Raw genomic sequence first — 27,466 nt, 5'->3', positions numbered from 1 at the left:
GCCTCACTTAAAACTCTTCAAGAAAAAAAGAATGCAGCAAGAAGTAGAAATGAGAATTACTTTCAAAGTCCACATAGTTATCATTCCACAAATTGCCATTTGATGCCAAGGATAGATTCAGATTGAATGATATGGGTCTGCTTTAATCTAGCATTTGCGAATACAGATTCAACAAGGCACACATGAAAACTATACATCATCAGTTGTTAACGGAGGCAAGATGACTTCCTGACACAGGATGAGGTCAGATATAGTTTTGCCATGCCGGTCTATCCTCCGGGAACAGTTAACGCCACCATCAAGAATATTCCGTGTGACAACATTGAGAGAGTGGATGCCTGGGACCTCATAAATTTCGACTGTCACCTGCTCCATCTTCTTGTTTCTCTGCTCAATAGCTTCAGCACTGGGGAAGGAGGAGAAATCAAGGAGGGATGAAACCACATCTTTGACCCAACTTTTTGTTATAACTTGTTTAAGCCTATTAATGTCTTTCGGACAATGAGGGATGATGGAGAAGTTCAAGTCATTTCCTTTGTCCCCAGCCCTGCTATGGGCGACTTGATAGAGACGAATCTTCTTGTTGGATGGAGCAGCAGCTGTGAGTGCTGAGGATATCGCACCACTGATAGAGGTGCTGGTTGAGATGAGCAGAACTTTATTTTCTTCTCTTACAGTGTTGATAGGATCTGATCCATCATGTATAGCTTCCTTCTTGGATGGATCTATAAGCTTTGATTTCTTTATTTCAAATCCCCAGAAAATGTTTTCGCGTTCAACCTGGACAACAATACAATCCTTGAGATGCATTGTGGTTACTCTAAAACCAAAATTATTGCCTCAAGAAGAAGATCGAATTCCACTTTATCCACAAGTAAACCAGTAGAAAAAGATTCCTAGAAAATATTAGACTTTGAATAAGAGATTAGTTCTTGCTGATTGGAGAGAAAAGAATCAGTTCAATGTGGGCCTGTTGTTGCAGGTGGGGATAGGGACTGAAAAATAGGTGGAGACAAACATATTTGCTACACATGCATGCACCACTCACCCTTAACAACAGATATAGGTTCGTACATCTATACACGCAATTCTACTGGGAAAATCTCTTGTACTATCAAATATTTTAACAGAAAAAACTTCTGCACCATTGTGTGGCTTAAAAATTTATCCTCAGCTGCAACTACTTATGCATTTAACAGTAGCCAACAGTGCCTGGAATAGGAGGTTTCCAATTATCAGCTAGAAAATGTTTAGAAAAGTACTATTAAATGGAATCATAATGAATCACAAATGCTCTAGAACTCATTCATTCTTGTCAACCAAGCGATGCTGTTTGAAGCCATTATGGAAACAGAGACATTTAGCCAGGAAATTGAGAATATTGCTTTGAGGACATACAACTGCATGCATGATGTGTCATTTATAAATCAGACCTTCATCCATTTTTATATCCCAGATAAAAAGAATTTAAAAAGTGCCTCAAACTTCAAAGTTCATGGCTGATAAAAGAAAATTCACTGAAGGTTGTAACTTACACCTACCTTTTCCCTTGTGCTCCTACCTCCACTGTATAATCATTTCCTTATTTTATCACTGCCTAATCAACACCATGAATCGTGTCTGTCATCTCGTGACCTAGCTATTAAGTATTCTCATCACAAAGAATAAAACATCAGGTTGACTTATTTTTCTTAATCATGGTTAAACATTTAAGCGTATAATTACCCTTTTATATTTATCCATCAAGTTGACTTATTATCTTAACTTCAGGGGTCGATTTTAAGGGAGGATTGATTTACAAATAACCACAATGTGTGAGGTTATATGCTTTTGAAAAACAAAAATTGTTACCTATAAGCAGTATTAGTGACAAACCATAATCCTTTTCCTAACTGTTACCAATATACAGAAGCTATTCAAAATAAGATATTGTACCAGTGCCTTAAACATAGAGAACCATACCAGTTGCTTCTGAAGAACTATTTCCTTCTTGTGCCCGGTGCTGCATTTCAAACAAAGCAACTCAGACATTAAGCTTTAAGCAATGACAGGTGCAAACTCATCAATTCAATTCCAATTAAGAAGAATACCATTTACAATATCCTATACACTGATATATATAATATCATAATAAAGTCAAGAAACCATCAAATTTAATTCATGTTGTCTTTTCAAAAGAACAGTTAACAAAAAAGGAAGAATTTTCATGAGTTAAATTTACCAAATACCACCACCAGCAGCTGGCCCATTTGTATAGAGAGCTGTAAACTCTTGAAGTAAGCAAACTGCATGCTCCTTCAACTTGAACAAACCATCCATGCGAAGCCTAATATCCATTTGCTCCATGGAGAAACTGCCCTCATGGGTTGCAGTTGCTTTCAGGCTATCATGTCCAACAATATATGATTTGATACAATCTCCAATTCCTGGATATACTTCTTCCACCCATGACCTAACCTAATACGGAATTATGAGATAGGCAGCATAGTCAAGTTTCTAGACGACAACAATATGCAATACCATGCAATTAAAAAAATATAAATATTTTGCAGCGATTGAGCAGACCTGGGTTCTGGATTGTTCTATGATCTTGCAATTTTTATTTAGAACCTTCTAACAGTTAATGAAACATGAACTAGAAGACTTATACATATTCTTCAGTAACAGACCAGATATTCTGCAGCCTCGGCGCGTCTTATACATCCAAATCCTCCATACGATATCTCTCCCCAGCCTTTCCATCCACAATCCTGAAAAACTAATAATTCTTTTACATTTTCAAAAATAATTTTAAAAACAAGCTATAAGCATACTAATAATGAACACATTGACACATAACAATGGTATCCTTCAAGAATGCTATTAATGATAAAATGCTTTCATTAACCTAGGTGAGAATGTGGCAACAAAAAGCGAAGTCAAGCACCATAATGTTAAGAGATATTAAATGCAATAATAAAGCACATATATTTGAGATGGCTTCATCTCACTCGTCTCTCTTCAATGCTTTTAAAGTGGTGGTGGTGCAATTTACCCCTCATATACATTTTAGATGGTCTCAATCATTCATGTTGTGCAGAATGTCGACAAGAATTAATTTAAAAAAAGAATGAAGAGTATGAAAAAACAACTGATTAAGTATATGACTTAGCATACTAAAATAATGATCCCTTATGGTACCTTGCATAAAATTTCATGGTGAATAGAGGTTCATCAAGCTGAACCCAGAAATCCTAGCAAGTCATTCTAGAGGTTGTGGTCAAGATTTCAAGTTTTGAACCAAGACCCATATGGATCCAGCGATTCCAGCCAGGCATATCAGTGTATTAATAGGCACAGACCTAAGAGAAAGGAGAGAAAGAAGAGGAGGAGGAGAGAGAAGGAGAAGGGAGGGGGAGGAGAAGAGGAGGAGAGGATGAGGAATAGAGGAGGAGGATATGAGGAGACGGGGAGCGTTGTTGACATTTAACAATTGTTGACAGTCAACAGATTTCACAATGTTTTGACTCTTGATTGTCAACAGCTGTACATATAAAATGATCAAAAAATCAGTTTCAGACCAAACTTCACAAACCTGGTTGCACCAGTAGGTATAATTTGACACAAACTAGTCCAACCAGATTTTTGAACCTTTGTTATATCTATAAGAGAGTAATTGAAACAGATCAATTAATGTCGTCTAGCATATAGCCTCTAGGCGAAAACCAAGCATATCAGATTAACATATTAGCTACATCTCATATAATTATACTGAAGAATCACTTACCACTGGAACCAATTGCAGAAGCTTATCAGGAAATTGAACACTAGAAGGCTTTGCCCCATAGCAGAGAACTTTATCATTCGATAATGGGCAGAAGTAGACATTTCTCAAATCTATAACCTGTTCTATGACATTAAGTTAATATTTGAGCCAGTAACTTTAACAATGAGGGTGGGGGGGACCGTCATAAATCCTTACCACATCAGGAGTTATATAGGAACTAGGATCTCCAACCTCATAAAGAAGCTGCTGGGCACATGTACTGTTGTCGAGAAGTCCTCCGCTACCTTCTGCCTTGGCTACACATACTTCTCCTTTATAACCAATCTCAGCATAAGGAAGTGACAAATTCAAAAGCTGTTCCAAAGAAAATTTTCGATACTTGTCTCCTGCATGAATAATACATAGAAACTATCACTTAACATTATTGACATGATAATATATTTTCATACACATTGAAAAGTTGGGTTTACCATGATCATCTATCTATTGTACCCACTTGTTAGGAAAGCTGTTATATAGGGCATACCTGGATGCATGAAATATCCACCAGTGAGTTGACAACCACACTCTAAAAGATGGCCAGCTAGGGTCCCTTGTGCTAGCAGACTGAAGTCATTCCAGTTCCAACCCAGTTCATACACCTAATCATAAAATTAAATTATTGCACAGGGCATACAACAAATATCCAAATACTCAAATATTGCTTGTTTGCATCTGCCTTGCTACTCTACTCATAGATTTGTGCTCACACTTATTGCAATTTAATGTAACTTATTTGTTAAAAAAATTGCAGGTTTACAGGGTTATACTTGTAGGAGGAAAGTCCTAGAAATTAATACGTGCATGCATAAGAAGAAATGAAATCTAACATAAAACCAACATCTCTAGATGAAATGATCCTTGAGCTGATCAATGAATAGTTAGCAGATACTACAATGTAAGAGTGGTTTCTTTTCCGTAGTACAGCAACTTGACCCACCCAATCAACCCCCCATTCCCCCACCTTCCTTTTCTCATTTCTAGCTTGATCATGCTAATTTGGTTAACAAGGTATATGTCAGTCATGATTTATATTTAAGCTTCTTTACTTGCATTTCCAGCATCTGTCTAGTTGAAGTACATGTTCAAGAATATCAATCCTTTTCATAGCTAATTTCATTAAATCAAGTTGCAATTACTAGCCAGAAAAATCAAATGATGACATAAGTGCACCAAAAAGTTCAGACTAGATCATCAAAATCTAAAAGAAAAAATTGCCCCATCTAAATGATAATACGGAACTCACAAATCATTTAAATCATTTTATTCTATAAAAGATTTTGAGCATGATATGATATACTTTTTCAGCAAAGTATCATATTGAAGATTAAAAAGTGACGAACACTATATTAGCAAAATCAGCAGCCAACAGAAAACATGATATTTCTGGAGGTCTAGAATAATGGATTAATAACCAAATTCATCTCCGCTAATCATAACACAATATTTAACCTAGCAGGATGACATTCACCATAGTAAAAGTCAAGTAGGTGAATTACTAGCTATTTATCAAAATTAGAAAAGGATTAACAAACATAACAATGAGATTAACGATTTATACCATTGGAGCTAAGAATAGTGCAGCATCAGCAATCCTGGAAGTAATGACAACGTGTGGTTTGTGCCTCTCCAAACACTGAACAATTGGAGAAGCGCCTAAGTATGTACTTATGCCCTTCACAAGTCAAATTTAAAGATATGAGGCTATGCATACAACATAATTAAAGAACAACATTTCTTGACAAATTGGATTACAATAGATGTAGAAGATAATCTGAAACAATGTTATAAGATAATATCCAAATATGATACATCTCGTCTGCTGCACTAATACATCAACACCATAGAGGCATCCGATCAACGTCATGACACATACTTGGCACTGACAACAATGGCTAAAGAAAATTGCAAGCATAACTAAGTCCATCATACCCTAATCAATTGTAATTTCAGCCACAATCTATGATGATCTCATATCAAGGCTATCAGGAACTTACCCCTTCCCACAGACCATATCCTTTTTTCGAAAGATGAGGCCCTGAAAAATATATGAGCAGATTGAAGATCATTATCTTAAAATACAGAGCATACAAACTGGGGAACCAGCCACACAAAGAACCCGTGGCTCATTTCAAATTTAATTACATGTTTAAAAAAATGATCATCTTGTCCAACTAGTAATACTAAGAGAACTATCAAAGTCTCAAACCTGATTTCTCCTGGCAAACTTCATATACGGCTGCAGTAGTAATACTTAGTCCAAGTTTACTTGCAATGTCCAGAACTTCTTGCTGTGCACCAAGTGGATCCACTTCCAATTGATTGTTTCAGACATAATGGGATACATTATTAGAGACACTAATTAAAGAACTTGCAGACTGATGATCAAGAAGATTGTTACCTGCACCCATATTAGTAATTAGACAAATTCCTCTTTCTACAGCCAAAGGTAGAAGCATAGACATCCAATCTGATACTGAAAATTATCATGTGTAGCAGCACATTATAAATGAAGAAAACACGTAAGAAGACATTCACAAAGCGGCTGCTGATAACGGATGTCAAACTTCTGACATGTAAAATATACGTTAACCATGTTTTGGCATAAAAAAATGCTTATATCATATTACATCCCTGAATGATTTAACAAATTCTAGAATAAATTGCCGAAAGATGCTAATATGTTGATAGCGTCATACTTCGAGAGTCATAACCTTTTCCCCCAGCCATCATATGTTGATAGCGTTCAGCAAGTGTCCTCTCTGCCAAACATTCAAGCACAAGATAATCAAGTTCTTTGACTGTTTGAAGCAATTTGAGAGCTGCCAGTGGTCTATCCCCGCCAAAGCCTGCTCCACAACCAACATAAACTTTGTCTTTTCTCTTCAGAGGATTCTCCCTCTACAATGCAATCTTAGAAGTCAATTAGTTTCTGCATTTGTTTGCAACTGAAAATGACTGAAGAAAAGGATATTTCATTTAACTGACCAATTTGAACTCACAGCTGTATACTTCCCTCTTCTCTTTTGTTTCCATTTGAAGCATCACCTTGACTTGTAACAAATACTAATAAAATTAGTATAATACAAGCGCCCCAAATGCATAACATGTCACCAACCAATACAATAAGACAACAGGGAATCACCTAATGTCTCAACTACCGAGGTAAAGAATTAAATAACCTGTCCATTTCTGAATAAAACAAAGATATTAAATGGAAAACAGATGCATTGTGTTGACACAGCAATACTGTCTTGCTTTTAGAAGATCAATAATATTAAAGCTAAAAACAAATAGTATATTTGAGATGATCACGTATTAGAATCGGATAAATACGATTAAATTTCAATGGAACAGAAAGCTATAATTCCAATAACTGGGTTGGCGTAACCGAATACTAGAATTCCAATACGAACTGAACCAAAAGAACAAAAACTCTTGTTTTGTTCCCAAATTCCGTGATTCACAAATCTCTACACCAGTATGGGAAAATTCTAGAGTTTCTGGTTGAACAACGCGAAAATTGTACCAAGAAACACTAAGATTCCTTCTTTTTCCTGAATCGTCAACTATCTATCGACAAGTGATTCCCCCTGGGCTGAACGATTGAGGATTCAAGAAGCCAAGGCACAAATCCAGGAAGAGAGATCTGAAGTTTCACTCGGAGAAAGAATATAGATACCCCGCGATTCAAGCACTTCCGGCGCTCGATGATCACTGCGGCGACAGCCCCACCCCTCGATAGTCTCTCCCCGTGTTCAGCCCCTCGCCGACGATTCCATATTTGGTTATTTGCATCCGTCCGATGTGATGCGGGCCACCACTTTGAAGGGGAGCAGCCCATCATCAACCGTCTATGACGGTGGGGATGGATCGGGTCGGATTGACATGCGATCACAAGGGCATTTGAGTCCGACAGAGTTGAGCAACGGATCATGACCTCATGATGGTTTGGTTCAACCCGATTACTAAGCGGGTCGGATCCAGTTATCCTTGTATCTAAAATTCTAATTTGACTAACAAGGCTTAATCATATTTTGTGAAATTAACTATTAAATGCATAAACCCTCCACTGATTTTTATATTTATCTCTTTAAATCTAAATTCAACTTATATAAGTTTCTTCAGGACTGTCTTTATCTATCCAATGAAATATAACTAAAATTATCAACTTATCAGATATATTATTTTCTTATTTATTTATTTAACTCAAATGAACTAATGTCAGTCTTAGCTAAAAGCTTCAACACACATACCTAATCTATCTGAGGTGGAGAGAAGATAGTGTAAAAGGTAAATCTTTTTGTCACAAAGGATGGGTTATGTTGAATTGGTCGAATGTGTATGATAAAAAAAAGAAAGATTTTCTTAAGTTCTCAGTTTTATGAAATATAATTTCTTCCTATTATCAACAAATTTTATTATTTTACAAATATCACCAAATCCAAAATGGATCATTTTGTTTAGGATTTGCTCTTTGATTATTTTGAGTTAAATAAGTTTTCATCCCCAAATGAGAAAAAAGAAATCCTAGAATTCTCAGTAATAATATGCATCAAATGTAGATTAGACATAGTCAACGAAATCTGTATCTGCAAAAGGGATTAGCTATCCATTTGTGTAGAATATCAGTCCATCTAGAATTTAGTTAGGTGAAGAAAAAGACATCAATTCCCCTCCATCTTTCTAAGGTCATGGGAATAAAAAAGTATATACAACAACAACAAAATCATAAAGAACAAAAAGAAAATTCTATAAAAAAGGGAAACAGCAAATGAGGTCTTAAGTCAACAAAGTATGATTTGTGCTAGAAGGTCACCAAGAAAAAATGTTACTAAATCTGCTTCAAGTGTAAAAAAGAATAGCTTGCTAGGCCACATTTTTCTCTATATTGTACAAAGAATGCTCATTATTCCAAGGGGTAGGTGCTTAGTTATTCTTAAATAAGTTAAAGTCATCATATGATTTATTTATAATATCTTCAAAGAGAGCATAGGACCACATGCTACTACAATTTCACAATATTTGGAACAAGTTCTAAATCTTGTGCCATTTGATTGTTGGTCAAACCAATGGATCAATCTATCAGACCATATGTTTACTATAAATATAATATGATTGTATAATATAAATATAAACTAGCAACTTAGTGCTTGATTCTAAGATCTCTTGATCTTTTAATTTTTTTTATTATTTATTACTCTGAAGAAGAGACATATCAATAATTATTAAAACCAGTTTGATTGGGATTGACAGATTCATTCTTCCATTTATATAAATGGGCAAATTGGACCCATTCAATTTTGATAACTATGTGTACTTTTGTGTCCATAAATTAATTCAATGTGTTAGAGACTTGTATGTCAGCTATATCTTATCTTCCTTTAGAAAGACAAACCCACAAGGAATAAGTCTAAAATGTTGGTTGTTGAATCTTTACATGCAACATATTCAAAGTTGAACAGTATGAAAGATCTGTTTGCTGTGTAAAGGAACAGTCATCTCTGAAGCCAATTGACAAAGATGATGAGTCTAAAATGTTAGTTGTTGAATCTTTACATGCAGCAACATATTCAAAGTTGAACAGCATGAGAGATTGGGGAATTAACAGTAATAAACCATCTTTTCTGTGCCTGAGTAAAACCTTGATGCTAATATGTACAAATAAAACTAAGATTAGTGCCCTTCTTAATCACCCAAAACTGGGAGTTCTTCATCTAGTTAGTTAGTAAAAAACTTATTTCCAATACTGAAAACATTGAAGGAAAATAAGAAAGGATTTATTTTCTACCTAATAACTCAGGTTCTTAATGTCACAGAATTTTTTTTTTATGTTTTGTTTTTTTTGTGGCAGGTGATGAGCATTTTTCAATCAGTCAAATCATAATGAATATATTAGTAGTGTACTGTGCACAAATTTATTTGTACTGTAAGTAATAAAGAATGTTTTGATCAAGAACAAATACTCTTTGAATAAACAATATGAAGTCTTACACATAGTTTTCTTGGATTTGCTGAAACTGCTTCTCATGTAATTAAAAAAGATGTTCTTCCTATTAGTCCAAATGTTTCTTTTATGGGCTATTTCCCATCTAATGGCAAATAAATGGTATAATGGAATAACAACACCTTATTAGCACTAAAATGGACTACTTTGCAAGTTCAAAACAATCAAAGGGTCTGAGGTTGGACCATCGCGTTCTTCATAGCCACATGTTGCATGGGTATTTGTGTGGAAAGCTTTTGCTAGATATATATATATAAATTCATTTGCTTCTTATTAATAGTAGTTGGGATTAATTGTACCAATCTGATTATTATTTCTTTCTGTTAAATGAAAAGAGCATTGTGTTTTATATTCTGAATGAGATGAGTTCCTAAAGAAAAGAAATATTTTGAATAATTCTTACCAACAAAGCTGACCACAAGTGCACGCTTGGCTTTGATCCCTTCCCTCTACTTTATTCTGTGTGCCAATGATCTGAAAAGACCATAAGAACATCAATATATGGCTTAAATCTATGGTTGAATGATGAGTCATCAGATATGTATGTTCTCACAATGAATGATTAATGATCACACAAATGCTTCCTGCACCATTAACCAATCAATGAGAAAATTGGCAGTGTTGATTCATTCCAAGCACACCACAAGCTAATCTTCATTACTGTTCTTAAGCCATGCTTCAATTCTGCACAAGTAGTTTAAATTTCAGATTTGTGGCACCCATTGGCATCACAGATTGCAAGAGAAGCCAACAAGCAGAGCTCTTCTGCAATCCCTGCACACTCTGGCAGAAACCAGCCAGTAGCAAGCGGCCTGTAAGGATTGCCTTGAAATGGGGCGCAAGACATGGGAGAAGCCGAAGACGAAGCATAGGAAAGGGTTGTGGTCGCCGGATGAGGACCAGAGGCTGAGGGAGCACATCCTTGAGCATGGCCATGGCTACTGGAGTTCAGTTCCTGCTAAAGCTGGTATCTCATTTCCAACTTCCACATGCCGACTCTTATCTGAAGAATAACTCTAGACTTTATCCCTTCTAAAGCACATTCTGCAACTAAATCACCATTCCGCATGCTCTTGTTGAATCCAAATATTCTTCTGAAACCATGTTTTGATTGTCCATGCACACCATTACCTTGTTTTTTTGTCTGTGTTCTTGTTCATAGGGTGATCATAGAACATTTTGATGATGTCTTCTTCCCTTGGGATGAACAAACAGCTGACAAATGTATCAACTCCTTTTTCTTCTGCAGGCTTGCATCGAAGTGGAAAGAGCTGCAGGTTGAGGTGGATCAATTACCTGAGGCCAGGACTCAAGCTGGGTGTTTTCTCTCAAGAGGAAGAGGAAACAGTGATGAAACTTCATGCCATTTTGGGCAACAAGTAAGCATTCAGTTCGTGCACATTCGATGTTATTGATCCCTGCAAAGATCTTAGAAGTATATGTTCAAAAGATTTATATGACAGTACACATACAATCATTTCATGATGATCAAGGAAGCACATTTATGTTGTATCCTAATTTAACAGCAAAATTTAGTAAGCAAGCAATGGTAAAGATCAAAATCATCTGACTTGAGTGCCATGAAGTGGATTAAGAGGAGTTCAGAGAAGTTAAATTACTGCAAATGATACCAATAGTGCCAAATCCTTTTTCTTCTCTTTGAGTGAGAGCGTAAGGCAATCTGAAATTGGTATTGCAGGTGGTCTCAGATAGCAATGCATCTACCAGGAAGAACTGACAATGAAGTGAAGAACCAGTGGAACACCTACCTCAAGAAGAAGGTGGCAAAGGCTGATGGATTATCTTCTCATGCCTCCATGAGCAAATCTCTGGACTCAGACATCCAGTTCTTGAAACCGAAACAATTATCGGGTGACAATAATAGCCAAATCTCACTCTCAGAATCATTTTCTGTGAGTCAGTGCCAATCAACAGTGGCCAGAGAGAAACTTCTACCTCCTTTTCCCAAAGTTCTATTTGCAGACTGGCTACTATTGTTCAATGACGGTGACCAGAGCTCATCATCTGTGGGTGGTGGGAGAAATTTCGAACATGATTCTACCTCAAATTCTGATGTCCTTAGTTCTGAATTTTTGCAATTTGGAATGGTATCGACTGGTTATTTTCCTCATGAATTTGAAGAAACAAGCATCCGTGGAGGATTTCAGCAGCAGTTTGAGCCTGTAGAACAGATTCCAGAAGTCAGTTTCCATGATCCCTTATCCTTCAGTGAAACTTACACTGATCTTGAGCTGAACTATGACATGTTTACTGACCTATAAGGAAGGTTATGTCTGTCTGTGAATTAGAGCAAGATATCACAGATAAGCATATACATGAATTAATGCATTATTCTGTACAGGTGCTCCTATGATGGGGAAGAACATTTCTTGTTTCACTTTCACTTGCTGTTATTTAAAGGAATCTTATGATTAAAATTGTGTTTTTGTTCCTTTCTTCCACTTGAGTCTTTCTCAGATGAGTCTTTTTCTTTACAGCAAAGGGAGGATCAGTCCAACTCCATATATTCTGTAGGTTTCCATGTTGCACTGTGATTTAACTCATCCTGTCTCACCCTCTCACTTCAAGAACAAAGATGATGTAATAAAATTGGAGGAAAAACATTTTAATATGGTCATGATCTGAGACTAATAGCCAATTTCCTGGTTTTGACTCAACCAAACCGACAACGCCTTCTAGAACACCTAAGCTGTCAAGTAATTTGACTTACTTTCGTTTACATCTACTGAGAGAATCGAATCCAACATGCCTCGTCAACAAATAGGTGCAGCGGTGAGGTTGAATTGAATAAAATTGATGATGTGAAAAGAGTTGGCAGTGGAATTTCTGTAAGGAAACTAACAAGTCATTCAGGACATTAATTGTTCTTGAATATGCCAATTTCTGGGATTGTATCATAGCATAAAACTTGGGAACTAAAGTGTTCTGATGCAAATCAACAAACTTACACCTGTTTGCAGACTTCAAAATGAATCTACACCAAAACCATGATGTTATCTTGACTGAATATAATGATATAAAGACACCAAGTAATTAAATGTTGATTTAAACACACAGGAGAATGTCCACATTGAAGAGTATAAGAGTTGAACACTTGTCTACATGAAACACACTTTACAGATCAAAACACCAGGATTCCAACCAAACCTCTCTAAACAATTAGCACAACTTTCTCATAAAAAGCTCTACCTAAAATTTTGATATAACACACTCAGAAAATACAAGTATCAGTTGAATAGCATCTTCAATTTGTCACGAAAGGTCAATTTTTAGGACTGGAAAAAATCAAAAAGCCTTCTTTGGAGAACTGGAACAAGCTCGGTGGCACGATATTTTGCAGCCTTTTTCTCAGTCTTGAGGACCTCTTCACCGCGCCTAGACTCAGCAACTGCTCTCTTCCCTTCTGCTTCCTTGTGAATCAATGCAATTTTATTCTTCACTTCCTCTGCATACTCTGCTTTCTTTTTCTCGAGTTCTTCCTGTTTTTCCATCAGGAGTATGAGGTTATTAATTCAAAAGGTGTTCTATGAGTTCTTCTCAACCAAGACAGTAGACCAATTTGAACATTTCATCTCCTCAAGAGACGCATTCGTTTAATGAACATGCCGGTCACAACTTTAGAGAACATTTCTGGTCCAGCAATATCTAATCCAACCATGTTATGCGCCACAGATAGTCATTTTTTGAATTCATGATCTTCTGTTCTATGTCTGAATTAAGTTATTTAGCTTTCTAGTTCTTCATATTCCAACTCCCCAAAGTTAATAATTTGTAGAATATATCAATAGTTTAAGCCTTATATTGGAGTTACATGATACAGATATGTTCTTGGAACTTTGTATACTTTTTCATTGAACAAATGCATTATTGCAACTTAGTATAATAAAATCAGCAAGATTTAATTAAACTACATGCATGAACATCATGGCAATTGGCATCTAATCTTACCAGTCAGCTAATTTGCAGCTAAAGTTAATCCTAACTTTTCTTTTGTCTGCTATATAATTGGTTGCTGATGCTTGTAAGAACCAACTAAAACTTGGATGGATGAACAACAAAAACTTACCATGCAGAAACTAATATTACAAGAAGTTACTGACCTCTTTCTTTTTCAGCTCAGCTTCCACCTCTGCCTTCTTTGAGTTCTCCCATGCATTAATAGATGATATTTTCTTGAGTGCCCTGTTTGACATTGCAGGAAGATATGATAAATCATGTATTGACTGATAAATGAAAGATGTCTCTTATTAGTACAAATTAAATAACACAAGTGCTTAGATAAATTCTACATGTTTGACTTTTTCTTTTTTTGAGCAAAAGCATGTTTGTTTATATCTACATCTAAAATTAAGATAAAAATTGATGATTGACTCACTGAATAGAAATAAAAAAACATAACATAATTGAATAAAAACATCCTGTGTCAGATTAAACTTCTCAAACACCAAGTACAATTACAAAAACATAGTATACAAAGCAGGATACAGCCACAGTTCTTCCACCATCATTCTCTTACCCAATGTTTTTTGCTATTCAACTAAGGACCATACCATGTTCTGTGCAAAATCTACTAATAAGCTATATCTCAAACATACACAGTTAGAGGATAAAAAGGAAAAAATAATAAGAATAAGAGAAACACCGAAGAGACACAATAGCCAGTTTGCTTAAAGATGTTCCTGAATTTGATGAATAGAAGCCTTCTGATGTCTTACTTGTTTTCTGCTTTAAACTTTTCATTTTCTTCCCATGCCTTGATCAATGACAATCTCTTCTCTGCTACAATCCTTGCAAGAACAGCATCTGGAAGAGCATTAAAAACATGTTCTTCATCTTACATTTGGAGGCTTATTATACAGAACAAAAGATTAGCAAGTCAGAGATAAAGTTTTTGTGAGACTACCAACCTCTGTCATCTGAATCCCCAGAGCTTTTCTCAGGATCCTCAACCTCTGTATAAAAGAATTCTTGTGCTTCATTAACAGTTTATGCTTGTAGCTTAAGCTTATAAATCCACATATAATACATGAATTTGCAATGGTTTCATACTTGCAAAAGAGGATGTTCTAAAGAAAGAAGAAGAAAATTATGCTTGTTATTGAAAGAAATTATATATCATAAACAAAAAGGATTTGAAATAAATGGCTCTTACAAACCAAAATAATGATCAGTATGAATTATTGCAAAAAAATCTTCTTGAAGTTTCAATAGACAAAGGCAGAATAGTTGTTCAAGAACTGAATTTTTTCTTCTTTTTTTTCCCACAAGAAATTTCATGCACGAAATACCAATCGATCGACCAACAAAATGACTCTTTTTGGAGGGAACCAAAAGAGAAGCTCAAGAGAGCAAAAGATATATGTATCTCACGCTCTACAACGGCGAGAGCCTTGAAGTCGTCAGGCTTCTTCTCCGACGCCGGCACGATGGCCGTCTTCTCCTCCTCCACGTCCTTCACCGCCTCCAGCTTCTCTTCCGCCATCTCCCACAGACTGAGCTACGCACCAAAGAGACCTGGAAAAGGATTCCAGCTCTTAAGTTCCACCACAGACATAATGAAAGAACTGAACTTTCATTACATTTTAAGAACTAGCGGTCTGGAATCTTTTGGCTTTGGGATCCGATGTTGTTGGCATCACACGATTGTAGCAGTGGCCCATACGCGCCGCACTTTTGCGTGGTCCACAACAGGAAAGAAGATTCACTGCATCGTGTGGAAGAGAATGCAGTTCAAAGGAATCCAACCATTCCGACTCTGATTCGATCTTCTCTGTCTTTATTGCACGAGGAATAAACTAAGACAAGGATTGCACTGATGGCAAGCAAGCCTTCTTGATCTCTCGTCAGCAGGAGATGGTGCTCTGCAATCTGCATGGCCCATTGAATCACATCAACGGAGGTCAGTGTTTCTCATTGCGTGCTTCAATGATTCACCTTTTGAATTATCTACAGAGGTAGGTCTTGACCATTGGTATATATATAAATTGAAAGTAATTTCTAGATCAAAGGTAAAGCGCCAAATTTGCACTTAACAATCATCCAAAACTGTTCTTCATGGCTGTTCCTGTGTTTGATGTACTTGATTCTTTACGACTGGGGTAATCAATCTGGACATGAAAGATGAATATAAGGATCTTAAAGTAATCATAAGAGTGGCTTTGTTAGATACGAAATATAATGCTGGTAGGAAACCCTCTGTCGGTAGCTCACCTTTCGCTTTTGTTTTGATTCAGCAGCTGTGTCCTCTCTGTGATCTTTGTTACTTTGCTGTCCCCATCCCTCGTGGATGAGCAGTCTTGGAGCTTAATGTGAGGTACGAGTTGTCTTCCAGCTGAGGCTAGTAATTGGCTTAAAGTTGCTCATTCACTGTGTCTACCAGTTGGTTGTTGATCGCCATTATTCCCTGAGTGTGCCCCAAGCTTCGCAGGTCAAAGAGTTAGGTTCAAGATTCCCTGCTCATCAAGATTGCACTATAGAATCTGATCATGCACAGAATTGTCAGCTGCTTCAAGCTGTGATGTTAGGAAAAAGAAAGAAACAGAGAGGGAGAGGAGAAAATGTTTAGGAAAAGGGAAAAAGACTGAAGAATGGAAATTAGAAAATAATTTTGGGAATTAAAAAAATGATAAAATTGTGTATGCATCTCACTGAAGTCAATGACTTTCATATTTATTCCTCTAAATCTATGTCTAACATTTTTATCACTAGAAATTCTTACTGACATCTGAATATGTGCAGTGATATTAAAATTATAATTGACACAAACAATTCTATTATAATAAAATGAATTAATAGTATTTAAATATTTTACTTTTATAGGTAGATTTTAAATAAATTAGTGACTATAACAATGCTTAGTGGTGTTATATATGTAAAATTTGTAGGGGTAAATATGCTATTTATAAACTTTTTGGGGACAGATATGTAAGAACATGTTTTAAAGCTGCTTTAGTGAAATGGAGATTTCTTGTTGCATGAGATATTATAATAGTATGAGGGAGATTAAATAATTATGTTTGGTCAAAAAGGCCCTTATAATTTAAAAAAAATCAAGATTTTTGACCACAAAAGCTACAAGGATTTGTGTAAATTATTCCAGCTAAGATGGATTCATCAAAAGCAGTGCATACTTGAGGGACCAAAGTGTTTGGCTTTTAATTTTCTATTGTTTCTTTTCTTTTCTTTTTCTTGGGTGCTTCTCCCCCTTTCTTTCTGATCAATATTAATTATTATACCATCAGATCAGTGAATGAACTGTAAAGGTTTCCATAATCTTACAAAATAGCAAATAGCAAAACCATGGTTGAGGTGACAGTATCTTCTCATTAGAAGAAATAAAACTAGATTTTTCCTCTTTGTATACTCGAGGGAAACAGTGAATTAAGAAGAGAATAGGGAAACACATGAGAGAGAGAGAGAGAGAGAGAGACTACTGAGCTGCCCAAAGGCCAAGCAGACCAGCATTCGTTGAGGGAAGCAAAAGGCAGAGAGAAAGCAGCAGCAACTAATCTCTAAATGACTTGACTAAGGGCATTACACTCCATGCAAGTAGAAGAAAATCTGCAGATGGAGAAAGAGATCCAACTTGGCTTAGTGAGGTTCTTCCTCCATCAGCATGCCAAATGAAGCAGATGCATTCATGAGGGCTGAAGATTTCCAGGGATGTTTAGAGTATCAGCAACCATTTCCAATTTCCCAGAAAGAACTCTAACAATAAGGGGCTTCTGATTCATGTTTCGAGCATGTAAACCCAATCCAAGTGCTCCCCTCATGATGATCAGAAGAGTTACAGTTCAAGTTGTTAGTATGATAGATGAAGCATCTAATCAAACATGAAATCCCATACATTTTTCTTTTCCCTACAAAGAGAAGGCTAGTAATCAGACAAGTAATCCCAGTTCAAGTTCATCTTTATGGTTCTACGAAGTAGAAATCCCATCCATAATCTTCAACATGGTCAAACATACATAGAGTTCTCCTAAGAAACCATCAAATAAAGTGGAACTCATTCTTCATATTCTGAAATTAACAACTGAACTTAGTACTGCTGCCCAGTGTTCTGCTTTCCAGCTAAAACAAAGCTCTACTGGTGTCCTCTCTTTATCATTAAGCCAGCTGACAAAGTATGAAGGGAAAAAGCTAAACTAAAACTAGTAGAAGAATGTTTATGTAAGCTTTACAAATGTTGTGTATATAAGTATAATGTCTCTGACATTGTGAGAACTATTGTGCAATTACAAGTCAGCAGAGCACTTTAGATTTCATGAAGTTTTGCAAGTGTAAATTACAATTTGACTGGATGGTGATTGATGTCATATTCGAATTTAGATTTATGGTTACTTTTGTCACATCATTCTTCATCCCCAATCTGATCCTTGGTAGATAGTGGGTGATGACATGACAAAACTGGTCATGTCCTTCTAATACACTCTATGCTTGCCCATTAATGACAAGGTAAAGACAACAATGTCTGACACATCCACACGCACCTTTGATAACAAAAAGTTCATGACATTAATTTGCATAACATTAATTCATTGGAATAATGGGCTTGTAATTCAATAACTTGTTCTTGGATATAATTAAAACATAATTAGCACAATCCATGGATGCATATATGAAGTCATGGCTTCTCTTATTGAGATATTATGACTCTGAACATGGTTGATGATGAGTCTTATGTTTAGTTTGCTTGAAATTTTATATGCTTCTTTTCTGGGCACTGGTGCTTCCTTTCTACTAATTTATGTTTATTAGCTATTTATTACTAATTCTTTGATATAACTCAATAACTTTATTGTATAGTGGTTTGTTGCATTTAATTTGTCATTATATCTCCAGTTCTTAGCTAAGTTCCTAATGAAGGCAAATCTGAGAGAACAGAGGCTCACAAGCTAGTGTTTATGGCCAAGGATATTAATGTGTTTCATTCATTTGATTTAAGAGGTTTATCTACAATAATAAAGTTAACCATACCTTAGTCAAATACTTGGATAATGTTTATTGGCGTGGTTAATGTTTTACCCTATTAAAAAAAGATATTCTACATCCAAGTTATGCCAAGTAAAAAAAGAACCAATTGCATTATATATGTTTATATGACCAGCTGATAGAAAGCAATGGATCTGCAGTAGCCCCCTTGATAGTTTTTGCTGATAATTTAATATATATGCATATGTATGCAGATGAGATGTATACATACATAATTCTTTTCATTCAACTTTTCAACTTGTTGTATTTGTATTTCAAGAAATGTAGTAAACATATAAAAAGATATAAAATCTACTCCTGTATTTATAGACAAAAGGAACTGCACATGTTGACATTTGGCTGATGTAAACTACAGTTTAAATATTGGAATGGATATCAAACTACTGTTCATGATGTTGTTCAAGGGATGAAATTGAACAAGCGTGCACTCAACTAATACATAAACTTGTCTCTGTCTTGCTTTTAGATCCATTGAGTTAATATACTATGTGAGGGTTGTCTGAAAGCTCCTTTTTCTCACAATATGATAATGTGCACAGTTGCTAGTAAATTGAAACATCAATCTCAAGACAGTTTTATTGTTTATTGGAAGAAAGAGCATGAAACTGATAACATTTAGATCAGTAAAACATGTTCTGAAATTTTATTGATGCTGCCAAAGTAAAATACAAAATCAGTTCTCAGTTTAGTATGAGCAGGAGATTTCTACTGAACTATTTCTTCCCTTCTTTCTTCTCCTCTTTCTTCTCTTCTTTGGCTGGTCCTACTGACACTATATCAACCTTTCCTATTTTCTTCAATTTGTTGGCGATTTTTACAGCGTCCATCTCACCAATAATGGTCATCTTCTGTTCTTTCAGGTCTGCAGCTATTGAATCGATTCCTGAGCACATAAACACACTTAAATGTTGAGGATAGATGTTATTACTAATCACCAAGTTTTCTTGAGAATTATATGAGGCAATTTTCCTTGATATCATACAGCTCACTCTTCATTTTTGTGCAAATTAGCAATTGATTAGTTGATGTGAATATGCTGAATATGAGTGAAATGATAATAACACAAACCAAAAGAGATTTAAATGCATTTGATCAATCATGTGCTTGAAGAAGTATCCAACCTGACAAGCAACCATGTTTATTATGAATGAGACTTTACAGCCCCAATATGTATTTGTTTCTTTTTATGCTGATTCATTAGCAGATAAATTTAAAGGAGGAAAAAAAAAAGGAAAAATGCAATGGTCCTCTTTCTGATGAAGCAAAATGACTACCATTTTAGAGCAATTAATTTTGAGTTGCGAAAACACACTAAAATTTTAACATGCTAAAAAACTTTCTTTCATTCATCAGTGAGTTCTGCAGGTATGTTAGATCACAGACTCTTCTTCTTCATTGATCAGAGTTACCACAAAAGTTGAGAGCAACAGATACAAGATCATCAAGTTAGAAAGAAAGTACCATAGATATCAGCAACAGCTTCCATGGCCTTTCGCTTTGCCCTCTCATCTGTCATGGCCAAGACCTTGAGCACCACCTTCTGCTGCAGAAACATTAGCAGATCCACTCGACAATAAGATACAAGAAGCTTTGGAAGTACGTATAACAGAGAAGAAATGAGTACCTGCGCCATCTGAAGAGGAAGGTCTGCGACTCTCTCGAACACTTGTCCACACGGCACGCACAAGGAGTCGGCATGCTTGCGCCTGATAAAGAGATGAGGTTCTGCTGCTCAGGCTGAACAGGTAGGACCTTTGTCATCCCTCAGTAATTCCACATCTCCTTGGACATGTAGGATCTTCTCATTGGAGGATGCAGACAAGCATGGATTGTCGTGGGGGTTGCTCAGGAACACATCACACAACTTCTGAATGATATGATACAGAAGTCCATTCTCAAAGTCCAATTCACACCTCTTCCAGAGGTTTCCCGTTGCCCAGCCTCCACCTGTGAAGATTCTCTTTTTCTAGTCCAAGAAAAGCCACTCAATTCGTACAAAATGTCAGAGCAGACGTTGAAATCTCTCTCTAAACTCTTCACTTTTACTGTTGACCAAAATCAAGGACATAGCCACATAGTCTTCATGGGCATATGGAGATCAGAAACAGGTTATTGTTGTGAATCTTAATGGATTGCTCGTAGACAAGCAGCTGTTTGATATCAATAAGATGATCGCCATGTAGATTCCATCTGATAGAGGTCCATGATATGGATGGAGAAGCCAGTTTCCAGAATCTCTCATCTTTATCTCATCTTGCTTTTTTCTTCCTCCATGACAAAAATAACTTGTTTGGTTTCTTTGTGTTTTCCTCGTTCATTTGGCACTTTGTGCAGATTGATGTGATCGAATGCCAAAGATTAGGAGTAATTAAAGATCCTTCCTTGGCTGGCACATCATGTCTTGATGGTATCACCACTATGAATCCATCCCTCCGATGCATTGAATTTCTAAAGAGCAACAGTTAAGATTGCATCATTGGCTCTTCCTATACCATAGAATAGTATTCATATGATATTTTTTTGGATTTCTTGTGTTTGCTAGTATTTACTATGCTATGTTTTAAAGAATTTGATTAATATACAGTTAATATTCACTAGAGGTCATTTTGATTAAAAGAATTATAAGATAAATTATGTGTTTGAATGGTTAAGAAGCAATATGTATAAAATGATTGTAATGTTGAGGTGGAATATGCGAAATTACTAAGCAATTAATAGAAAACATTATTCTGTTCCTATTGTGGTTCAATTCGAATCTGGATTCCGACGCAATCAAACCCGACCCATTCAGAGCTAGACCGGACCGGGCTCAATAATGAAAGCGTTGTTGGGCTTATCTCTCGATCCATGGCTTTACTATTTGGAGAACCCGCCTTCGTCGGACGCGGTCGAAACCTCTCTCACTCGATTCCTCGAACAGCTTCCCGGCGACCTCTTTCCCAGAAAATGGAGGAAGCAAATCCTCCTCCTTCGGCTCCTCAACCCCCCTCGGTTCCGGCCCCGGAGGCGGCGGCGGCGGCGGCGGAGGCGCCCGAGGCCAGGAGCAAGAAGAGGAAGCTGAACGCCGCTGAGTTCCGGGAATCCGATTACTACAAGCTGCGCCTCGCGGTCAAGAACCTTCGCCCTCTGTTTGTCGAGGTGATCCCGGGACTTGCGTCTTGGTTTGTCTCCAAAGAGCTTGGATTTTGTGTCGATCATTAGGTTTCTTCTTCCTCCACTTCCGGAGTAAAAAAAATCTTATTTTTCTGTTGGCAATTATAAACCCTAGATCACATTCCTAGCATATAGACAGACGTACAGATCTTTTGACATGCTTGATTAGTTTCCTAGTTTGTTTGAACTTGGTTTCACTGACTTCCTCAAATTTAAACCTTTTTTTTTTTTCCTTTTGAGAAATATGGTACAAATCTGTTCTATATTGTCAGATAGTTTCTCTTCCTCCTAGAACAGTGTTCAATGTTAATTGCTTAGTTCCCTTGTGATCTAATAGGAAAATAAGCACCAAATAAATTAATATTTATGCATGCCATGACCATTTCCACCTTGAAGCCGACGGTAGTAATCTATTGGACGTGCATAACTACCGCCTAAACTTAGGCACGGTGTGGATCTTGTCACTACCATAACATATCATATGATTAGGCCTCTTTCGGTTGGATCTCACATAATCAAAAGTGTTCTTTATTTTTGTTTCTTTTGTTTTGTTTTGGTCATTTACGTCAAAGACTCTTTTCTCCCATACTTATCACTTGTTCGGAAGCCATCAATTGCCTTTAGACCAAACGTTTAACATAGAAGCATTTTCTTTTTCCTCTCTTTTGCTTTTGCTTTGAAGGACCAGTTTCATGCCAGCTCCTTTATACTTGTGACCAATAATCTTGTTATTGTATTTTCTTTATTACTTATCTTCAGTCTCAAAAGTTCAGTTTTATACTTGTTATAGTTGTCGATTTGTAAATTCGGAGAAATATTATTCTGTCTCTTCATTGGTTAGGCATAAGGCTCCTCCACTGAAGAATTATAAAGCCTAGTATTCTGAGAGAGTAATAAAATTGATGATCCTTGGGCAACAAAAAGGAAACCTTTCAACAGTTAATAGCAATTATAAAAAGACAACATGAGCAATTTTCTCAGTTATAGCAGATTTCAGCATAATTCTGCATTTCATTCTTTACTTTAGTAATTATTTTCTCATCATCAACTTGACTTCCTGTGTGACCTTTGCACTGAACAAATGATATGGTTACTCCTATTGAAAATTTTCATTTCTGTTCCAAAAAATGTTAAAAGTATTTGATTTTCCACTTGAAATGTCAAAGTAAATTGTATGTTGTTTTAAATCTAGAGAATATACATAGGTACCCTATATAGGGGTATATATGAAAGAATCTAGGGTAAGAACCTTTTATATTTACCACTGAAAAATGATTTATGAGAGTTCATGAGCTTTAGCAGGATAGACAACATATTTAAATGTTTGAAGAGAGAAGTGAAATTAGTCAATTTTCAAGGGATATGGTTATGAAAAATTCCCTTTGAAGTTGAAAAGAAAAAAGTTTAATCTGATGGAGAGGCAGTTGTATCCTTGCAGATAAGGTAACATGGTACGGCCCATGAAACTTTTATATTTTAATGGCATGTGCTCATAAATGTGTGAGCATGACTTGAAATTGACATTAAGGTTTGAAAACCTATCATGACTTACCGGTTTCAGTATTTACCAGTCTGAATGTAAATCGGTTTGCAGACCACCTATATTTGCCCGGTTTTGATTCATTACTGGGCTCACGGTATGGTTGCGTTGCCGAACCTACTGCTTCGTTTTAATTGTTAAAACCAGAGGTACTGAGGTAGCTTTTGACAGCTCTCTCTTTCTCTCTCTCTCCCTCAAGCAATCTCCTTTTCCACTCCTCTGCCTCTTCCTCTTCCTTGTACAACTCCTTTGCCTCCTAGTGGTATGCCTATTCCCTGGTCTCGTCTTCCTCATCCTCCTTTACCTCATTGTTCTCCTCCTTCTCTCCCTCCTCTCTTCTCCTTCATTCTCTCAGATCCAGATAGTGCTAACTTGTCCTGAATATTGATATATTGATTCATTCTACAATCACACTGGTCCAACTGCCAACTGGTACTAGGACTGGATCGAGATTTTAAATCTTTTTTGAAACAGTGTACTACAAACAACTTGCCCTTCACCTTGTTCTTCTCCTCCTCCTCTCCATCCTCTCTTCTCCTTCATTCTCTCAGATCCAGATAGTGCCAACTTGTCCTGAATATTGATAAATTGATCAATTCTACGATCACACTGATCCAACTGCCAACTGGTACCAGGACTGGATTGAGATTTTAAATCTTGTTTGAAACAATATACTGTATCATTGTAGAACAAAGCTACATGTGGATGAGGAAATCAGATTGCGAAGTCAAGTCACAGAAACTACACATTCAAGAAGAGCATTTACACGTTATAAAGAATAATATAATCAGAAGATCATGTTCTATTATTTAATGGCTAACAGTCAAAGGTGAAAGGATTTATGTCACTGAACTTTGTTATCTGAATATAGGCATTAAGATTTTATTCCAAATGCAAATTTAGGTGCTGGAAACATTTTATTCCAAATCCTGTGAATTACTTTCAAATGCTTCTTGATGTGGTTTAAAGGTTCTTCGTACACCGGATTTTCGGAGCAGCAAAGTGGCTCATGATCTTCAAAATCGTAAGTTCTGGATATCTATGCTCTTATGTAGCATGATCATGTACTTATCATGTAGTGAACCTTTTTGCTCCAATCTATTTATTTGATCCAAACTATGTTTGCTATGAGTCATGACATGGCTACGTAATTTATTACAAGAACACAATTCGCCATTACCAGTTCAGTTTATTAAAGTGTGAATTAGGACTCTAATATGCTATCTCTGTTTCTTTCTCGTTCAGTGTAGATAACTTGTCGTGCACATAGGAGCTTCCCATGCATATAAGGAGAAAGATCTTGTTCCTTCTGTACGTTATATTCTCCTTCAAGTTAAAGGAATTATTCTTTAACTATGTTATAGTTATAGTGACGAGGAATTATATTCTCCTTCAAGTTATAGTCACGAGGAATTTCAGTCAGGACTAACGAAAAATGAATGCTGGAAGAGAAATTGCATGTTATATGAATCAAAGAGAAAGATACTCAGTTGTTACAGACATGCTATTTTTGCTATGCATATTTATATAAATTTGCCAAATCCAGGATTCTGGTTACTAAATGTTATTAACAATAATAAAACTATACAAGTACAAAACGTGGTATGTGAAAACAGAGGACCATTTAGAAATCTAAATTTCAAGAGGAAACTTGTAATATAGGAATAGGTGGTGATTTTTTCCTTGCTGCATTTGGTATGACTCCAGACACAAATTGATGCTTCATCTTTTTATTTATGATCATGTTTTTCGCAGAAATTTATTGAGCCCTAGGATGTATTTGTTGTTCTCTTCTTCTGTTTTTTTTTTTTTTTTTCTTTTTTTCACATTGACTTCTAGTCCATATCAGATACTAATATATATGAAATTTTAAGTGATTGTACAGAGGAAGATAACTCTTAAGTTGACATCAAAACATCAAATGCAGAAGACACGACTGTGAAGAATTAGTAAATGAGCTATTTCTATTCATTATCTGGAATCTGGATTAAAACTTTCTACAAGTATTTCCAGTTATCTGGATTGATCTCGAATACTCTGCCATTAAGAACTGCAAAAAGTTCCACAGAAACTTGTGTTCATTATATTCTCAATTGTAAAATTGAACCAACATTGCTGAATACAATTCTTTCATAATTAACTTGTGCTGCTGAGGGCACCACCATGCCCCATCGTGCTAATGTAGAGTCATGCATCATGACTATCCAACTAATAAAGCATTCACAATGCTTTAAGCGGCATTTTTATTATATTACAGATAGTTGGTTCCCTCTTCCTGATATAGCATGTTACATAGCCTATCATAAAATATCGCACTGGTCTTTCATCAGATAGTCATCTTGTCTGTTTGCTTAATTCACTTTTTGTATTTCTTATCAAAGCAGGGTGCTTGAACTTGTCTTTCGTGCACAACTAGCAAACATAATTTTACAGATAACTAATGCCATGCTTAACTTCCGTGTATGAAATTGCAGGTTATTGTCTAATGTTTGTATTCTATAGTCTTATGTGGGTTACTATTATCGTTATAATTTTGTTTAGAGATGAAGACAGTGCTAGAATTGACCCAGAAGCTGAGGGGTGATGTGACCTCATGCGAGAAGTGTAAGAAACCATCTGAGGCAGTACATTCTTTGAAAGTCGAGAATGAAGAACCATTGGAGAAGCCCCCAGAGAACGTAACACCGAATGCACATCCTCAAGCTGGTGATTTCCCGACTGCTCCCGAAAAAGCATCTCAACCTGAGAAAGCCACAAGCATATCAGACAGTTTTCAGGGGACAACAGCTCCAGAAATAAAGGAAAAGGCGAAGCAACTTGACGAAGCATTTCAAGGAACCTATGTGATTGGTGGATCCAAACTCGGTTGGAATTTTCTTGTTTACCCAGGAAGCGAACCAGTCTATTATGGGGTTACAAAAGCAAGTGTGCTGGCACGCAGAGCTGCCGAGTGATTGTTTTTGTTTGTATCTGAAAAGGACCAATGATGAGATAGTAAGACAATTGTTCAACTGACTTTTATGTTCCTAGAAGGTCAAATTCTCCTGTCAGAGATATTTTTGCATGGCCAAAAATTAATGTGGTTGGGTTTTCCATTAATACTTGTAGATCATCAGTTACAGAGCAATGATTTAGATATTCACAAAACAGGTAAAATTTTTCCTGTTTTTACCCATACGATCTCCTATTAAATGCTTCCTTTTCTTTGTTGTCACTCGTTACTCAACTTGTTATCAGTCTTCAACTCAAATGATTGCTTTCCATTATCGGCAAAATACTGGAATAATTGGTGTAGTGTGATGGTGCTCTGTAGGTACCCTATTGTACTTGTTATCAAGGCAATGCCATTACTGTCCAAAATTATTATTCGCTGCTTTACCTCGTTGGATTGGATGGGGAACGAAGAAACGAAGACAAAGCATTCCTTCCATATTTACCTTCCAACAGCGACGATAATTTATCATAATCAATCTCTTTTTCTCTCTCTCTTTTTTTTTTTTTTTTTTGGTTGCACGTTCCTTTCTCCTTTCTCCCTTCTCTCTCTTCTCGGCTTCCCCTTTCATTATAGTACTTATGCTCTCTCATCGTAATCATCTTTGCCCATGTCACGATCTTGCCTCATTAGTTGTTACATTTTTCGTTACCTCCCCTCATGTCTTTTTCCGATCGAACTTCATTTTCATCTTGTCTTTCTTGCCTCATCAATCGTCACGGTATTGCTCGCTCATCTTACCTTGTCAACCATCATAGCTCTTGTTAGCCTACCCCCTCGCCTCACATTTTTCCCATATCATTCCTTGATTTTCCCTCTTCATTATAGCCGCCAACCTCCTAGTCGCATTTACAAATGTCCTTGCCCATCCCACAACCTCACCTCATCAGTCATCGCAACCTCTATCGATCGTTTTGCATATGCTTTCATTTAGTTCTGTTTAAAATATATAAATTT

The 27,466-nt window shown here is 36.3% G+C and overlaps 5 protein-coding genes across 14 annotated transcripts; 2 read left to right on the top strand and 3 right to left on the bottom strand.

Moving 5' to 3' along the window:
* Positions 1-32: 32 nt before the first annotated feature.
* Positions 33-7,664, bottom strand: LOC135585889 (uncharacterized). Of its 9 annotated transcripts, none has more exons than XM_065106236.1 (14): positions 7,488-7,664; positions 6,794-6,853; positions 6,505-6,706; positions 6,207-6,281; positions 6,015-6,116; positions 5,803-5,843; positions 5,367-5,480; positions 4,293-4,407; positions 3,962-4,152; positions 3,767-3,883; positions 2,670-2,750; positions 2,222-2,457; positions 1,963-2,002; positions 33-780 (listed from the first exon to the last, which is right to left on the bottom strand). In XM_065106236.1, the coding sequence occupies exons 1-14, from the start codon at positions 7,650-7,652 to the stop codon at positions 190-192; spliced, it is 2,130 nt and encodes a 709-aa protein (XP_064962308.1). In that variant the 5' UTR covers positions 7,653-7,664; the 3' UTR covers positions 33-189. The 9 variants fall into 9 exon arrangements, with proteins under 9 accessions (XP_064962308.1, XP_064962309.1, XP_064962312.1 ...); XM_065106237.1 differs by having other exon boundaries at positions 6,520-6,706; XM_065106240.1 differs by having other exon boundaries at positions 6,794-6,858; positions 7,488-7,578.
* A 2,979-nt stretch (positions 7,665-10,643) lies between these two features.
* On the top strand, positions 10,644-12,259 carry LOC135609233 (transcription factor LAF1-like). Its single transcript, XM_065102337.1, has 3 exons — positions 10,644-10,779; positions 11,062-11,191; positions 11,512-12,259. Exons 1-3 carry the CDS (start codon positions 10,644-10,646, stop codon positions 12,092-12,094), a joined length of 849 nt encoding a protein of 282 aa, XP_064958409.1. The 3' UTR covers positions 12,095-12,259.
* A 591-nt stretch (positions 12,260-12,850) lies between these two features.
* Positions 12,851-15,399, bottom strand: LOC103982737 (remorin). The gene is made up of 5 exons (XM_009399736.3): positions 15,204-15,399; positions 14,741-14,785; positions 14,549-14,636; positions 13,934-14,015; positions 12,851-13,312 (listed from the first exon to the last, which is right to left on the bottom strand). The coding sequence occupies exons 1-5, from the start codon at positions 15,313-15,315 to the stop codon at positions 13,103-13,105; spliced, it is 537 nt and encodes a 178-aa protein (XP_009398011.2). The 5' UTR covers positions 15,316-15,399; the 3' UTR covers positions 12,851-13,102.
* Positions 15,400-19,438: 4,039 nt separating this feature from the next.
* Positions 19,439-20,759, bottom strand: LOC135611016 (heavy metal-associated isoprenylated plant protein 39-like). Of its 2 annotated transcripts, none has more exons than XM_065106234.1 (3): positions 20,449-20,759; positions 20,286-20,364; positions 19,439-19,707 (listed from the first exon to the last, which is right to left on the bottom strand). In XM_065106234.1, exons 1-3 carry the CDS (start codon positions 20,455-20,457, stop codon positions 19,538-19,540), a joined length of 258 nt encoding a protein of 85 aa, XP_064962306.1. In that variant the 5' UTR covers positions 20,458-20,759; the 3' UTR covers positions 19,439-19,537. The 2 variants fall into 2 exon arrangements, with proteins under 2 accessions (XP_064962306.1, XP_064962305.1); XM_065106233.1 differs by having other exon boundaries at positions 20,286-20,367; positions 20,449-20,746.
* A 927-nt stretch (positions 20,760-21,686) lies between these two features.
* LOC103982740 (uncharacterized) lies at positions 21,687-26,616 on the top strand. The gene is made up of 3 exons (XM_009399742.3): positions 21,687-21,962; positions 24,487-24,541; positions 26,059-26,616. The coding sequence occupies exons 1-3, from the start codon at positions 21,771-21,773 to the stop codon at positions 26,469-26,471; spliced, it is 660 nt and encodes a 219-aa protein (XP_009398017.2). The 5' UTR covers positions 21,687-21,770; the 3' UTR covers positions 26,472-26,616.
* The last annotated feature ends 850 nt before the right edge of the window (positions 26,617-27,466 follow it).

Source organism: Musa acuminata, chromosome BXJ2-4 (genome assembly GCF_036884655.1).
Source record: "Musa acuminata AAA Group cultivar baxijiao chromosome BXJ2-4, Cavendish_Baxijiao_AAA, whole genome shotgun sequence".
Lineage (NCBI taxonomy): Eukaryota > Viridiplantae > Streptophyta > Magnoliopsida > Zingiberales > Musaceae > Musa > Musa acuminata.
Note: the sequence above shows the minus strand (reverse complement) of the source record. Positions and strands in the feature narration are given on the sequence as shown.